Here is a 17672-nt window from a genome sequence, read left to right on the forward strand (position 1 = left end):
TTTGCCGAAGACTTTCGAGGAAAAAGTGAAGACGTTTCAACTTTCGGCTCATTCTGTATTAAAACATTACAAAACTCGTCAGCAAATATGACGTCATCGATATTTTCACGATTTTTCTCAGTTAAAGAAATCCTTGTTATTTAACAAATTTTCCCCTTAATATGTCATTTAGATACTTCTTTTGCTGTAAAATCGAATAAAACTGCTTAGAAATCTTACCCTCAAAGGGAAATTAGCATATATTTAGAGAAATTCTCTTGATTAGAAGCAGTGTTTTGGATTTTTTGGAGCAACTTTGGAGCAACTTTTATTATCAAAAGAAACTTTTTTGGACTTTTGGAGCAACTTTTGAGCAACTTTTTGAGAAATTACGGGCAACTTTTTGGGAAATTTCGAGCAACTTGTGGAAAGCCTTAACACTAGTTTGCCTCCCTGACAACCTAAAGTGCTCTTGCGTTGGGGTCACCTGTCTGGTGGTGTTTCAAAAACAATTTTCTTTCCCCTTTCCTCTCTTAAACCCTCCTAAAACTTCGCTCAAATTCATATTTACCCCCGCCTTAAGCGGGACTGACACTTAAAATCTGGCCCGACTGCGCCTGCCGGTACTTAAAGTGAGAACTGAAAAATGATTCTCTTACCAAAAATTAGACTTTCTCAAAGTCCTTTTAATCATTTTTTCTCTGGTTGGTCACTGGCTATCGATCGCTTCTGGCGCTCATCCATTTATACGAGGTCGACTTGGAGCAAGTCTAACAAAAAATCTGGGGAAACAAATTCACAATTCCTAATTTTACAACGCTGCTGTCAGTTTGCTAGTCCTTACTTTGGCAGTCCACTCCAGTGTGATTCCAACTTGCCCTCAACCTTTGGTGATTAGAAATTCAAATTACCTTTAAAAGATCATGTGATGTGATATTCTGCTTTTTGATCAGTGCAGATCAAGTGGTTGCTTTAGACTCCCAGGTATAACATTATTACATTTAAGAAGAAAGAGAAGCGTACTCTTCTCCCTGTCTTTAATATGCCGGCATTTCATGTCGTTTGCATAACCGTGACATGTACTGTCCTTTTGCTAACGAAATCAACCCAAGGTAAACTCGGCGAGGACCAGCAATCCCCCGTCGTGCAGACCGCGTCCGGTGCAGTTGTTGGTAAAATTGAGACTCTTCCACACGGCAAATCAGTGCACGAGTATCTTGGTATCCCTTATGCTGAACCTCCAGTGGGAGAATTGAGGTTTGCAGCTCCAAAGCCCGTCAAACCTTGGTCTGGAAATAAACACGCTACAGCGTATGGAGCTTCGTGTCCGCAGAATCCATTGCCTCTACCTGGCATATCTAAAATTCAGTCAGGTATGTAACTTAATTGGATGAACATTTTATTTCATGGTATAGCCCAGTAAAGTTATGCCAGGAGGTCAAAATGCTTGCAACATAATTTTTCTTTTTACATTGTTTGCTTTTGAGGCATGTATGTTAACATACTAAAAGTCAACAAAAATCAACTCATGGGAAAAGCAGGAGGGCATTTTGCGTGCGCATGCGTCGATATGGACTAGTGCGCACGACAGAGAAGTTCTGCTATCGATTGTTTACATATTTTCCACAATTTATGGCCTAATTTCTAGCTCAAAATGAAACGTGTTTTAAGTTTTGCTTGCTGTATACAATACTAAGAGTCCTTGCTTTATCTTCTGACAACAACAAGCAAAGTTTGGTGTCGGCGTGCTGTTTATCTGATCGACTTTGGCTATGTGTATTAAACATTGCACGTGGACAAAATGGCGACCGAATGTCGAGAACCTAAATACCTTGCCCATGTTTTTAATAGCCGGAAGATCTAAACGGACAAAGCGCTACGGCTACTTAGTACTAAAGTATAAAACAGCAATTTTAACTATACGATGTTATAATCAAGTATCCCGGGTTTGAGCGAGTGGTCATGATTTTGTTCAGATTTGTCATAAAACTACAATTTAGTCGTTCTCACAATGCAAATATCTCAAAATCTAGCCTTGATCTCCAGCGTCTACCGATGATATATGGAGCCTGAAGTACTTAAACTATCGTCTAATGCTGCGAAGGTAGCGTTAAAAAATGGTCAATTGTGGAAATTTTTAGCTTTCTTTAACGTACGTTCTCGCTGGTTTATCCTAACAGAGAAACTATCGTTTGTGATTATTTCCTTAAACGTGAGCATTGGTCAAAATAACTTCACATTTCGATGATACCACAATTATTCTGTTGAACAAGAAAATAATTACTGCGATCGGTCTTAATTTTAAAGTGTTATGGTAATTCTTTGCTGGTAGACTATTTGTTTACATTTTACTATGTTAATTAGTACATTTTTGGCTCCTTTATCAAAATCTAGCCTTGATCACCAGTCAAAAAATAGCATGAAACGAACAAGCTATATATATATTTTTCAGAAACGTTCTAATAACTGCTGTATAAAATGGCTTAAGAAATAATTTTTAACTATAAACAATGTTATTTTCAATTTTTCATTCAACGTTTATTTCATTAAGTTTGATGTTCATTCTGTTATAAAGGCTGTTTTACTTCTGTGTCGCCTAAATGTGTTTTAAAGAACTGCAGTTCTTGTTCCAGGAAACCCTGTTTGCCAGTCGAGGGCAAGTTGGCTTTGCTTTGGAGTCATCAGTGAGCTGCATTATCATGTGCAGAACACCCAAACATGTCGTTCCCCTCAGGGAAAACCCTTTTCTTTGGTGGCCGTCCCTTTAGGCAAAAAATCTCCCGACAAGCTATAATATTGCTCGCACTCTGCCTGTATTACAGCAATTGATTTGATGTGAAGTTTTGATCCTAATATATCACACTCCAGCACACGGATAAATGTTTTTCTCTTTTTACGGCCTGTTTAATTTTTGTCGGTGAAGGCTTTCCTACCTGTCCCACATATTTTCCCATTATTTGCAACAACGATCCCGAAGCTGGCCAGAAAATCTGCTTTATAAGAGCCTTGCCACACACAAAACAATTTTTCTTAGCGAAATTTAGGTCTATATTAAATTATGTGACGATAAACAGTACAAAAAACAAAGTTTGAATCTTCCGCGCCATTTTTATTCCCAAGATCACGCGGTCTTTGTACAGCGGTTACACGCATGCGCACGCAAAATGCCCTCCTGCTCATGGGAAATACGTAAAAAATCCACGTATTAACGACTACCATGTTTTTATGCTAATTAGCCATTGTAAACTGTTCTGTCAACGCATTTCCCACTTTTAGTTGCACTTAACATGTAAAAACAAGGTCTGTTAAGTGCAGTGTACATTTAAATGCCATCATGGACCGTTTTCCAACAAATATTTAACAAAAAATGTTATTTTCTAAAATTAACATTTTAATTTCATTAAAATGGTAATTTTTCAACCCTTGCTAGTCAGTAACTGGACTATCATATACTAACACCTGATTATCTATCAGTACCTTTCTAACTGTACAGTAATTAACAGCGGCGGAGCAGAGGGGGAAGGTGGGTCTGTAGTCCCCCCCCCATGGGGTTGTTACATGTAGGCCCTGGGGGTGGCATCTGCCTTGGTGTACAACGGCCTCCCCCCCCCCCCCCCCGCACCCACGTTTAAAAACGCCTGCCGCCTCAGTTGTGAAAATTAAGTCATAAGGCATCCACTGCTGCCCCGACGTTCTCTGTATCACAATCTTTCCATCTCCAGTCACACGGTGGAAGCTCTTGATTTCCAGTCCAAAGTTGCACCTGGTAGTACACGAGAAGGTAATGAAATTTTGCTGCAGACGACGTTTGTGGTATACAAAATTTTGGGTAATGAACCTGAAGCGCATCTGCAATAAGAACAATATTAAGCGCTTCGTCAAACCAAAAAAATGGCCCCTGCGAGCTCTCGCTTGTGCCTTTCCACTTAGCATATTCTCCATAACTTAAGTTTTCTATGCCAAAGCCAAAGTAGCTCAGTGTTTAGACTACTTATTCGTTACACCACAGACAATAAATATCTGCTTAGTGGCTCATTTGTAATGAAAGTCCAAGCCTTTCACCACAAGGGCTGATCAAATGTTGTGGCACGTGCTGGTTTCTTGCTTGTTCAGATAGAAAGAATAGGGTGGAATAAGTACAGGGCATGTTGGACGGATCTAAGTCAATAATAGGCAGGAATACTGCAGTTGCTTTCCCCGGATCGTTTGCCTTATGTACCATTTGACCAACCAGGTCGTGGCCATTTAAAAAAGGAGAGACTTTCCATATAGTGTCTGTCAGTATTTTTGGTTCACCTTTGGGAGTAATTGCCTTTCAAGCGCTAAGATCATAATAGGTTAGAGGCCGCTGGACCTTGGAGTAGTTGTACTGTGATATTCGGTTTACTCTTCCTTCTTAAATAATTTTATCAGGCGTTATCAAAAAGCATTGCTTAAAATAAATAGCTTTATCTGAAGTTTGGATAAAGGCACTGGCGGGACTTGCTCGTGACCTGCCGTACATAAACTCTACCCTACTAATCTTTTAGGAAACCGGTGTCGCCTTATACTCTATTGTCAGCTTTAACGCAAAATTGGAGCGAGCTAACATTATAAAGTATATGCTAACATCTATTTCCTTAGAACGTGATTGAATGGGTTATAGCCCTTAGTTTACACTGTACTTTGCAGATATGTAATATCAAAGTTCCCTGTAGAGCTAAAAATGATTTTTGAACTTCGTAACAGTAGTTAATAGTGTAATAGTAATAGTATCATTTCGTAGCGAGGATCTTCGATTAGCAAACCGAAGCATTTTTTGCCCTTTAAAAACACTTTTAAAACTTATCTGTGATAAAACTAATTAGCATAAAACATGGCGTCTAAGGGCAAAATGAGAGAGTTAAAAAACTTTCATTTTTTTCTTATTTCCCCTGGGTTGATTTTTGTTGACTTTTAATATGTTTATCTAGAGTCATTGACGAAAACATCCCTGATAATAAAAATTCTGTTGCAAGCATTTTGACCTCACGGTATCAAATCGCGTTAACTTTCCTGGACTAGTATAAGAAAAAAAATCCGAGATCTTGGAATTGGTAAATATTATGCATGCAACAAAGGGTAATCGAGTAGTTTGAAAGATGTCACGCAAGCTTGGCTCTCACAGGTCTACATCATGCATAGAAGCTTGCGTGAATGTCGCCTTAAATTAAGCCATAATAATGATTTGGCTCAGTGGGGCGAAACTGACGATGCGTGGAAAATATAAATATATACTTTGTTAACCAAGCAGGGAGGCCTTGTGCAAAAAATTCATGATCCTTCTGGTCTGCGGGCGCAGACCAGAAGGATCGTGAACTCTGGTGACGAGAATGGACAGCTGTACGAATCATGCGCAGCGGCCTGAGCGATATTTTTCCGTTGAGGTCACGATCGAGCAAGCCTCGAAAATGAGTGACCTGTTGTTACACGACTATTTGATAGAAAAATATGCACGAAATTTTTACCCAGTCCAATACAAAGAGAATATTAGACGGGCAATTAAGCTGTCATAGGCATGTAATAAAATTACATAGTATAATGCCAAAAAACGCTGAGCTGAGAATAATTATTGCACTATTACCAGTGGCAGATCCACTTTGAAGTGCCGCGGGGCCCGTACCCCCTTATTTTTTCGGAAATAGCGAATTTTCTCTGAAGTCCCGGAATTTTCTTCGCAGAATTCAATATTCATAGTCAAGCGGCCCCCCCCCCCCCCCTTAGCTGAAGGTCTGGATCCGCCACTGATTACGACAGGAAGAGGTGGTTGACAGTGGATTGATAACACTTTTTTCTTCATTCAGGGAAAAACAGTGAGGATTGAAAATATCAGACGAGCAATTAAGCTGTCATTTGCATGTAATAAAATTACAAAGTATTATGCTAAGAAACGCTGAGCTGAGAATAATTATTGCACTATTGAGACAGGAAGAGGTGATTGACAGTGGATTGCCGTGACACTTTTTTCTTCATTCAGGGAAAAACAGTGAGAATTGTATTTTTCTCAACGTCTTTGTTCCATCAACCAACAAACCCAATGACAAGATGGCGGTGATGGTGTGGATTCATGGCGGCGCGTTTTCTTATGGTACTGCTTCTGATTATCCTGCTGGGATTTTAGCGACCTTCAATGACGTCATCGTTGTGTCAATCAACTATCGTCTAGGAGTGCTTGGCTTCTTCAACGCTCCTGGCACTGACTTAAAAGGAAATTATGGGATGTTGGATCAGGTATGATATGATTTGATATCTTAAAATCAGAACAAGTCGTGACGGCAGCGGCAGCCTCTCAGATCCACTCGCATTACAGTCAACTTAGTTAATCAGGGCCTTACCTAGCGGGGTGGGGGGGGGGGGGGAGGGGGCAGTTGCCCCCGCCAGGAAAACTAAATTTCTAACATAGTGTTTGATTTTGCTGGGCTATTTCTTGTAGCTATATTGGAGTTTGTCCCCGCAGCGGAGTTAAGCGGAGCTGGCCCCCGCAGACAAAAAATCCCAGGTACGGGGCTGTTAACAGCAACCCACTTACATTTTTACAATGATTAATTATTGCTTTAAGGTGGCTCGACCCAGTTTTTTGCTAGCGATACCTATCAACTTTGAAACCCTCATACTTAAAGGGATTAATGTCAATGACATATCCAGTATATCACATGGTTTACACATAGACTAAACTGCAATATGACATTAATTTTTGGGAAATCGCAATAAATATCACGTGACAATGACGTCACACAGGTTTTAGCTCTGAATCGAATTTTAGCCATTAGCCGCACTTTCTCTCGAGATCCTCCACGCTACGTATACCTTGGGTGTTTGCCTTCAGCTCTGCGGAGTTTCATCCAAATCTACAAGAGGAATTTTAAAATATCTTGGAATTTCTTTTTTGGATGTATAATTTATGCGTAAATTAAAGACAAAAATTGGTTCTTTTTTGTTTAATGAGAGGCTTTAGCACTCATTCGTTTTAAAAATGTCCCATATCCGATATCCAAACCGTAAGAAGTAGGTAGACTTGCGCGATTTTGAAAAATATGAAATATATGAATCATAGTGAAGCTCAATGTTTAGCTCTATATACCAATTTTACGCCTACTTTCGCAAAAAAAGCGATTATTTCAAAACTCGTCGATGAATTTTCTCCAAAATTTTTCAGGGTGGCAATTGATCAGTACACTACACAATCCCTGAATTTCATGCTCATTGAAAACCTCTATAAAGGTTGTCTAATATAAACGCAAAATTGAGTAAATATTGAAGCGATCTCTTAGTTTTGAATAATTTTGTGCTCTGGGATTCCCTATTGTTTCGAGTTGAGCACAACATCGAATTCCTGTGCACCACACGTGAAATGACTACGCTTGGCCTTAATGCATAAATTATACCATCGAAAAAGATATTCCAAGATATTTTAAAATTCCTCTTGTAGATTTGGATGAAACTCCGCAGAGCTGAAGGCAAACACTCAAGGTATACGTAGCGTGGAGGATCTCGAGAGAAAATGCATATGCGGTTACGGGCTAAAATTCGATTCAGAGCTAAAACCTGTGTGACGTCATTGTCACGTGATATTTATTCCGATCTCCCAAAAATTTATATCATATTGCAGTTTAGTCTATGTGTAATTTATGTGATATAATGGCTTTGTCATTGACATTAATCCCTTTAAGTATGAGGGTTTCAAAGTTGATAGATATCGCTAGAAAAAAACTGGCTCGAGCCACCTTAATTGACGTTCATGACTGCAGGTACTGGCATTAAAGTGGGTTCAAGCTAACATTGCAAGTTTTGGTGGTGATCCTGACAAGGTGACCATATTTAGTGTGAGCGCGGGAGCAATAAGTGTTTCCCTTCATTTAATCTCGCCATTGTCTAAAGGATTGTTTCACAGAGCCATTATACAGAGCAGTGCATCCTCATCGCCACTTTATAATGGAAAAGTCACCAAGTTAGTGCAGCTAGAGTTGTTTTCCAAGACTACAAACTGCAGCTTGGGACCAGATCTTGTTGACTGCGTCCGTGGTAAGACCGTCAAAGACATTCTACAAGGCCAAAATGGGATCACAATTCTTGATAGCTACGTTGGCCCACAAGATATAGTAGGACCTATAGTTGATGGCCAGTTTTTACCAGATCTACCTGAAATCCTGTATAAAACAGGTCAATTCCACGGCGATGTTAACGTCATGTCTGGTTTTACCTCCAGCGAAGGTGTTTTTGCTGCAATGGTCATACCATACGACCAGGTCAAAGATGGTATAAAGAAAGAGGTATTTGAGTTCGCTGTCAGGAATGGGATGATGTATGCTCGGGACAAGAGCAAAATTATCGAAGACTCAATTTTGTATTAATACATCAACCATGCAGACCCTGGTAACAAAGTCGCCGTTCGACAACTGATGATCGATAGCAACAGCGACTCAAGCGTTGTTGCACACGTCATTTCGGAGGCAAAGGCTTTGGCAAAGGTACGAATATAGCCCTGGGGGTTACTCCCTATAATAGCCTATACAGGGAGGCTCAGCTCGAAAGGGGTATCTTTTTCATGCTTCAGGTATATAAAAGGGTAGGGATTTAACAAGTTTAGGTATGAGAAAAGATAGGGAAATCGATCATTTAGGTATTTAAAGGGACCTTCAATTAAAATATTTTAGCTGTATCATTTAAATATATTATGCGCTACATAAAAATGGCATCAAGACTTCCTTTTTTAGGCATCTGTCATGTTTTTTTGGTATATTATATGGGTAACTTTTATTCAGTAACAGGCCTAGGTCTACGAAAGGGGCCTTTTCTGTCTAAATGGTATATAAAAGGGTAAGGGATAGCGGGAGAAATATAGCCTGCAAAGCTTTTCGAGCTTTACTGTCTCAGTCATTTTGCGTTGGGAATTCCCAGCAAGCTGATAATCAGAAAACTCAATCAACTGATAACCTTTCTTTTGGAGCAAAGTAACAGTTCGGCAAACTTTAAGATTAGTTTTAACTGCTGTTGATTTAATGCATCGCAATATTATCATTTCCCCTACTCATACTTCATGCAAAATGGTTTCTCGATGAGATCTTTAATTATATTCTGTTTGTGCTGACAGGGAGGACGACCACCTTATGTGTACTTGTTCGACCATCGACCAGTGTATTCACCACTGCCCGACTGGCTTGGTGTAATTCATGGCACAGACGTCCCATTTGTGTTTGGCGCACCATTCAAGAACATCCCTGAACCATTCACTAACATCCTTACAACTACGTACTCTGAAATAGAAAAGGGATTCAGTTTGTATGTTATGAGGCTGTGGACTGACTTTGCAAAATATAGGTAAGAAAATAGTATGATGTAAATTGAAGTAAATGACACTACATAATACATGGCCGACAATAAACGCCTCCAGTACTCTTGACCTAATTCAATTTGAAAAAGGGGCATGTTTAATTTCTTCAAATGACCCAGACTTTATATTGTTTTAGTTCTTTCCTTGTTTAGATTTCGTTTAGTTTTTATAGAAAGTAGTTAATAGGCATAATAATAGGTTAATAGGCATATAATGGCAGGTCCACACCAGCCTTAAGGTTGCCTCATCAGACCTGCCTTATCAAAAATGATATGTATGTATATGTACCGTACTAAAGCTAAGTTGCAAAATCGAAGTTCAGACACCACTTGGTTAGCGACATTTGGCCTGTTGATTTAGCTGCGTATCAAAAACAAGCATATTGATTGCTCTTCCATGCCACGTCGGTATTTTTAAATACAAAAAAAAAATTGTTGTCCGCATTGCAGAAATGTTGCGCTTTGCTACAACAATTGAAACAAAGTTTAACCCTAGAACTGTACATGCTGCTTAAATTTTAAAAAGTTGATTGATTTTTCTTCCAGTTCTCCAAATCCACCCAATTCTGCTCCATCTCCAATCATGTGGCCCAAATTTACGGAGCAAGAGCAGGCGTATCTCGTCCTTGACGTGAAACCGAGGGTGGAACGTAGGTTCAGGGCAGAAAAGGTGGCGTTTTGGAACAATTCATTCCGTTTTCTGTTTGAACCTACGTTCCACCTCCTCGGTTTCACGTCGACGAGATCTCGTTTCCAAGTTCAAATTTGTAGGCCACATGATTGGAGATGAGCAGAATTGGTGGATTTGAGAACTGGAAGAAAAATTAATCAACTTTTTAAAATTTAAGCAGCATGTACAGTTCTAGGGTTAAACTTTTGTTTCAATTGTTGTAAGAAAAGCGCAACATTTCTACAATGCGGACAACAATTTTTTTTTTGTATTTGTGGCCGCTGATTTCGTGGCATGGAAGAGCAATCAATATGCTTGTTTTTGATACGCAGCTAAAGCAACAGGCCAAATGTCGCTAACCAAGTGGTGCTCCGAACTTCGATTTTGCAACTTAGCTTTAGTACGGTACATACATATACATATCATGCAATGGATAATGGCAGGTCCACACCAGCCTTAAGGTTGCCTCATCAGACCTGCCTTATCAAAAATGATATGTATGTATATGTACCGTACTAAAGCTAAGTTGCAAAATCGAAGTTCAGACACCACTTGGTTAGCGACATTTGGCCTGTTGATTTAGCTGCGTATCAAAAACAAGCATATTGATTGCTCTTCCATGCCACGTCGGTATTTTTAAATACAAAAAAAAATTGTTGTCCGCATTGCAGAAATGTTGCGCTTTGCTACAACAATTGAAACAAAGTTTAACCCTAGAACTGTACATGCTGCTTAAATTTTAAAAAGTTGATTGATTTTTCTTCCAGTTCTCCAAATCCACCCAATTCTGCTCCATCTCCAATCATGTGGCCCAAATTTACGGAGCAAGAGCAGGCGTATCTCGTCCTTGACGTGAAACCGAGGGTGGAACGTAGGTTCAGGGCAGAAAAGGTGGCGTTTTGGAATGAAATTGTTCCGAAACTGCTGGAGCTTAAACAAGCAGAGAAAGCGAAAACTGAAGAGAAAACACCAAAGGATAAATTGTAAAAGGTTTAGAGTGACTAATTCGGAAAAATCGCATTTGTGTGTTAAGTGTGGTCGTCCGGGTGAGGGTATAATTCTAAGAGGACTGCTGATGGTGACTGACCGGCGTTTCAACAACATGACCGGAAGTCATCTTCAGACTACTATCTAGACTGAGGTTGTTGAAACGTCAGTTACCAACAGCTGTCCTTCCCTCACGCGGAAGGTCGCACTAGATAAGCTACTGAAGGCAGTGAACTTGTTTGCCTTTTTCTGTATTAAAATGTGTTTTTCTAGAATTCTTGTCTAACGTGTTTACAAATATTGGATTGGGTTGGCCGACAGTGCGTCCTTTTTAAAACCTCTTCTTCGTGCCAATTTGTAATATTTTTCTGTTAACATAGGACAGCTGAATGATCTCAGACCAGGTTTAAAATTCATCACAAAATGACTCGCAGACTTGTCAGATTATTTAAGTTTTCACAGAAATATTCCTAGTTTTATATGGTGGAGTACGTCATTTTATTGATCTGGTCTTCATTCTTTACACTGGTTCTTAATTTTTTTCCTCCATTTTTCTTAGTAGTCTTCGTTTTCTTAATCCTTGTTTTGCCAGTCCACTCCAATCTTCCCCTTACAATACACCATCAAAAACAACACGAGTGATTATCAAATTGCTTTCCGGATGACATGGCTGTCAATAACCACTTAGTGCCGTGACCCGACATGTATCAATATTGGTCGAGATTTTAACGTGCAGAACGCGATTGCTTAAAAACCTCCCAAAAAATTTCCTTTGATGATAACAGAATAGTCCTCTTTGAGTCTTCGGTATGTCGTTTGTTGTATCTCGTGTTCTTTGCATATCCGTGACCTGTGCTGTCCTTTTTGCATCGAAATCAACCCGAGCGGAACTTGACGATGGCCAACGTTCCCCCGTCGTGCAGATCGAGTCTGGTGCAGTTGTTGGCAAGATTGAGACTCTTCCACACGGCAAAACAGTGCACGAGTATCTTGGTATCCCATATGCTGAACCACCGGTCGGAGAATTAAGGTTTGCAGCTCCTAAACCTGCCAAATCTTGGTCTGGAACTAGACATGCTACAGAGTTTGGAGCCTCGTGTGTGCAGCCGTTGCTGCCCGGAATACCAGGTATATGTAAAGACTAATAATTTTTATATCAGTTATTGTGGGTCAGCATCCTATCCGAAGTAAAAGAGCCGTATGGCTCTACGGTTAATAATCAGAAGTATGCAAATAGAAATTATGGAAGGAGTCACGCAAACTCTAAACCCTCTTTTAAAGAGGGTTTAGAGTTTGCGTGACTCCTTCTATTAGTGAAAAATGGTCGGACGAGACCAAATATAATATATGTTATCTAAGGGTTTCTGAATATTAAGTAATGTAATCCCAAATCCCAAAGACTCTCAACGAATGAGAAAAGTTAAATAAATATTTGGCATTTGTTCATTCATCAATCGATCCATTATATTAAGGAATCACTATCTTCATTCTCCATGAAACATGCCACAGAGCTCAAGAGGGTTTATTTAATGGACGCCATTTGCTACAGCAATACCTATTGTTTAAAAAAACACGCACGTCAAATTCTCTTTGTAATTCAAATTATTGTTGTTGTAACAAAACAGAATTTTTGTTCCAGATGCCAATACTGATGCATATTAATTTTAAGATACTGTTAAGATATGTCACTGTAACATTTTCATTTAAGATGTTCAAAATTATCTTCATAGAGAAGGGAACCCAAATTAATAGATTCCTGAACACTTTCGAAACAACATACTAAAAGGAAGCAATGATAGGTGCCATTACAACGTTGCATATGTCGGCTAACTGTTTCAGTATGCTCCGACCGCGGCAATCGTGACATGCTTCTTTAAAAGTCTTTTAAAACACATAAAAACACATTAATTGACGCAACGTGAATTTACTTCTGAGTGGACTTAAACGGATAGTGTCTTGGGCTCGGTTGATAAAAGCAACATACGATTAAGTGGGATTTTCTGCAACCATTCCCTGTGTTCCTGAAGGTCTTCATGCACCCTATCATGTATAATTCAGACGAAAATAGATTGAAGAGTATGGGAAAAGCAATACCGGTGTGAAAAAATCCTTAGGAAAGCAGAAACCGGCCACTTGCAAAAAATCCCACTTAGTCTTTTAAAGTGGGAAAGTTGCTTTAAGGTCGGGGGACACTAGGCGACAGGTCTATGCGACAAGTCGCTTCGTGTGTACTACATCAAAAGATGTCGGTGTGACAAAGCGTTTGTTCGTTGCACACACAGCGCAATTTGAAGAGTGGAAATGTGACTGGTTTTCCAATTTAATAAAAAAATACATGAAGCTCTCTCATTGGTTAATTTAAATTTTGTCGCAGCGATTTGTCGCAGGCGTGTACACACGCTGTGACAACGCTGCTATCGCTCATTTTGTCGCTGCGAAGTGTCGCACAAATTCAAACTGGTTTGAATTCATGCGACACATCGCAGCGACAGAGATTGTCGCAAGAATGCACCATGTCACACGAGGCAACATGTCGCAGCAACTTGTCCCCTTGACGTGTTGCAGCGACTTGTCGCCTAGTGTGTCCCGACCTTTATGCAACCTGGCCCTGGCCGATTATCCAAAGTTCTATTTTTTCAGTTTTCAATTATAATGCCTGATACCACCAAATATACAAAGAAATTAGATAAAAATATTCTACAGAGCAAAAAAGAACAAGTATTTTGGGAAAGAAGTAGAGGGGAAGAAGTAGTGGATTACAGTTCATCAAATTTGATTTTTTTTTGACAGGATGTAAAGAAATCAAAACTGCCATTCTGGTGAAATTTCGAATCTGTGAATCATTATTTTTTTCTTTTTAGTTGATATTTTTTTGCGTTTACCACTTTTGGCATTTTTTTCTTTCTATTGCAAGATAACAAAGCAAGTTTATTTCAAACTACAGATTATACTTATTAAAATACCATTAATCAACCCGGACAGTGTCCCTTTAAATATGCATACAATATTGCTGTTAGATTGACTACTGGTGCTCTCGTCTCGAGATATTCGCCTTGTGTACCACAAGTGCTGGATCACTGAGGTGGGAGAAATAAGATCATACTCCCACTATCCACATGCCTTGCGCAGTGCTGAATTATCTGACAACACAAAGTCAGTTGTCTCGAAAATCAATGAGTAGCACCTTTAATGTGAGGACAATTTTAAAATTTTAAGTCGGTCATTATCTTTCCTCATGCAGAGCGGAATAGCGAGGATTGTCTTTTCCTTAACGTATTTGTCCCAACAACTATCAAACCTGACGAAAAGATGGCGGTGATGGTGTGGATTCATGGCGGAGCATTCTCTCTAGGATCTTCTACTGATTATCCTGGTGCAGTCCTGGCATCCTTCAATGACGTCATAGTTGTGACCATCAACTATCGCTTGGGAGTACTTGGCTTTTTCAACATCCCTGGAACTGATATCAAAGGGAATTATGCGATATTGGATCAGGTAAGGGAGTGACGTTTGAATTCCTTTAACGTACTCAAAGCCTATCACATTTGAGGTTCAACTGCATGAGATATGTTAACTGCCCATCCCATCCAGAAGGACAAAAATACTCCTTGTCGCCACATGTTGCTAAAACCGAAAATAATCGCCACTTTACTAAGCTGCCTTAATGTTAATCGATGTTTTCATTTATCTTTGTAACTGCAGATCCTGGCATTAAAGTGGGTTCAAGCCAACATTGCACGTTTTGGCGGTGACCCAAATAAAGTGACCATATTTGGTCAAAGTGCGGGAGGTATGAGCGTCTCTCTTCATTTAGTCTCGCCATTGTCCAAAGGATTGTTTCAGAGAGCCATAATGCAGAGCGGTGCATCCTCGACACCTATGTATAGGGGCAAAGTTACCAAGCCAAGGCAGTTAGAGCTATTTGCTAAAGTTATAAACTGCAGTTTGGGACCAGATCTTGTTGACTGCGTGCGAGGCAAAGATGTTCACGACATTCTAATCGGCCAAATGGGAATTTGGGGTGGCAGCTACAGTGGCCCGTTGGATATAATAGGCCCTACAGTTGATGGAGAAGTTTTACCTGATCTGCCAGAAGTCCTGTTTGAGAAAGGCAAATTCCATCCTGATGTTGATGTCATAACTGGCGTTACCACAAACGAAGGTGCGTTGTTACCATTGATACGGCCACCTGGACTGTTCCAAGATGGGCTAGATCAAGAGACGTTCTACTCCATTTTAAGTGGTGAAATGCTGTATGCTCGAAAGAGAAGTAGCACTGTCGAAGACATGGCTATTTTTGAGTACACAAACCACTCTGATCCACACAACCGATTCGCCATTCTTCGTTTGTTTATGCATTGTTTTGGCGATTCAGCTTTTGTTGCGCCTGCCATGCTGGAAGCCAACGCTTTGGCAAAGGTAAGAAGCACATCTAAATAAAATTACGAAAAACTAGGAATTTTTGCCAGTTCGCAGGAAATGACAATTGAAATTCCAAACTTTAGTGTTTTTGCCTCTCATCAACAGGTTTTTGATCAAGACAGGAACATTCTTATTAAAATGTGGTAACATTTTCACACAATATTGAGGTCTTCAATTTTACTCTTAGCTTTAAAAAATAAACAAAAAGCTTTTGAACTTAGTGGACAAACTGAGAAAATGAAATTAATTTGGCACTAAGTTACTTTGTAAGTAACAATTTTAGGTTCCCAAATATTGTAACCCAGTTACAAACGGGATAACCAGGACAAGAGTCACCAAGATTTTTTGATTTAAACTTTCAGCCTCGACTATCATTCAAGCGGGGCCAATCAAGGATGACTGTACACAAGAGTTGACAAAAATCACGTCACGAGTGAGACAAGAGTCTTGTCGACTCTCACAAAAATTTGAACAGACTTAAATTTAAATACGAAGAGAAAAGCCGATAGATCGCGAAAGTGGAACAGAGCTTGCGGGGGTTTTACGCCAAATGAGAGCGAGAGTTTGAGCTCGTTTAGCCTGGGCATCAGTTTCTTGATTTATTTTTGATATATTTTGAATTGACAGAATGGACGACAGCCCTATGTTTATGTGTTCGACCACCTAGCAGTGTATTCACATTCACCTGATTGGATCGGTGTGTCGCACGCGATGGACCTTCCATTTGTGTTTGGCGCACCTTTCAAGGACATACATGAGCCCTTCCTAATGGCCCTTGTAATGAAGTATTCAGAGATAGAAAAGGGGTTGAGTTTGTACGTTATGAAACTGTGGACGGACTTTGCCAAGTATGGGTAAGAAGTGAATTGCACATGGGATTTAACAATTTAAAATGTTTTTTTTTTTTCGTCTAAACGTTCTTAGTACTCATAGAGATAGTTGTATTATTTGAACTATTTGAATGTGTGCTTTTCTCTCCTGATACATAATTTCAGTCAAATATGACTGTAAACTCATCCAGTTGTCAATTATAGTAGAGTTGTTATTCAGTAGGCATAGCCACCAAATTAGCTGCATGTGTGCCAAGTAACATGACAGTTCTCGCTAGAGATAAACACCATGTAGACATACTACAATTACCACTTTTTGGTTAATTGTTACTGCGACATCCAGTGCCGTAATGGTATTCACAGTTGACCGTTCGCCTCGCGCGATTGCAAAAATAGCGAGAGCGTAGACGTTAATTAAATTGCCTTTATTTAGAGCGGAAGCCACATCAACTTTAGCTGGTTTTCATGCGGGTCCCCTACTAGCTAAAGCTGGTTTTCAAGGCAAGAAACAACGACGTACTCAACCCACCTATGACACCGGGCCGGAATCGAGCCCAGGCCACATCGGTGGGAGGCGAGCTCTCTGATCACTGCGCCATCACTGCTCCCCAAATTTGTTAGTTATAAGCAAAATCTTAGTAAGAACTTGGTTTAATTAAAGTTGCGCATTTGTTTGTTTTCTTCCAGGTCTCCAAATCCACCCGATTCTGGTTCTTCTCCAGTCATTTGGCCAAAGTTTACCGAACAGGAGCAGGAATATCTCGTCATCGATTTGACACCGAGGGTGAAGAGTAGATTCAGGGCAGATAAAGTGGCGTTTTGGAATAAAGTTGTTCCAAAAGTGCTCGAGTTCGAGAAAATGGCCATGGAGGAGAAAGAAACTGTACTAAGTACACCTAAGGACGAATTGTGAAACTATAAACAAAATAAGGAGGGTTTCTATAAAACGTAGGGGAGGACTTCTCGCATGTAATTTCTATTCCGATCCTTTGAAGTGCGCCCAAACCCAAACAAAATTTTGGCCAAGAAAATAGTTTTGTTTTAGTGTTTCTGCGCAACAATTGTTTGAATCGTTTTAATAATTTTTTTGATTTTATGGTTCCCTGTTGAAATCCACCCAAATTGATCCACACCTGCATTAAGGAGTATCTGGGGAGAATGTATGTTAAAACGTAAAATTGAGAACGACGTTCAAGCGACGCTCAGACTAATTTTTTGAATGTAAATCTATCTCTGACTCCAAAGTCAATTAACAATAAAACAACATAATCCAGGGTAACTGTTAGAGGAGTATGTATTAGGTTGCTCATCTGACTTGGCGAAAAATGTATGTAGAACTAGAAATAAAAGTTGTGTACTGGTCCATGACTGCGGCACTTACGGTAGATGATTAAAACTTAGGTTGCCCTATATTCTTTAGTATTTTCCCTTCATCG

At 39.7% G+C, this 17672-nt stretch overlaps 1 protein-coding gene and 1 pseudogene across 2 annotated transcripts; both read left to right on the forward strand.

Moving 5' to 3' along the window:
* Window positions 1–900: 900 nt before the first annotated feature.
* Window positions 901–11466, forward strand: LOC144656376 (neuroligin-4, X-linked-like; annotated as a pseudogene). The gene is made up of 5 exons (XR_013571297.1): window positions 901–1352; window positions 5975–6228; window positions 7746–8465; window positions 9089–9315; window positions 10765–11466. The product of XR_013571297.1 is annotated as a neuroligin-4, X-linked-like (transcript).
* Window positions 11467–11602: 136 nt separating this feature from the next.
* Window positions 11603–17612, forward strand: LOC144656375 (cholinesterase-like). Its single transcript, XM_078516600.1, has 5 exons — window positions 11603–12112; window positions 14226–14479; window positions 14687–15403; window positions 16034–16260; window positions 16924–17612. The coding sequence occupies exons 1-5, from the start codon at window positions 11794–11796 to the stop codon at window positions 17147–17149; spliced, it is 1743 nt and encodes a 580-aa protein (XP_078372726.1). The 5' UTR covers window positions 11603–11793; the 3' UTR covers window positions 17150–17612.
* The last annotated feature ends 60 nt before the right edge of the window (window positions 17613–17672 follow it).

This window comes from Oculina patagonica, chromosome 6, assembly GCF_052425735.1.
Source record: "Oculina patagonica isolate OP01 chromosome 6, crgOcupat, whole genome shotgun sequence".
In the NCBI taxonomy this organism is placed as follows: domain Eukaryota; kingdom Metazoa; phylum Cnidaria; class Anthozoa; order Scleractinia; family Oculinidae; genus Oculina; species Oculina patagonica.

Excerpts from the sequence above, each read along its gene's own strand:
- LOC144656375 (XM_078516600.1), top strand. The coding sequence starts at position 11,794 with ATGTCGTTTGTTGTATCTCGTGTTCTTTGCATATCCGTGACCTGTGCT. Across the intron at positions 15,404-16,033 it reads AAGCCAACGCTTTGGCAAAG|AATGGACGACAGCCCTATGT; the intron begins GTAAGAAGCACA and ends TTGAATTGACAG. Across the intron at positions 16,261-16,923 it reads ACGGACTTTGCCAAGTATGG|GTCTCCAAATCCACCCGATT; the intron begins GTAAGAAGTGAA and ends GTTTTCTTCCAG.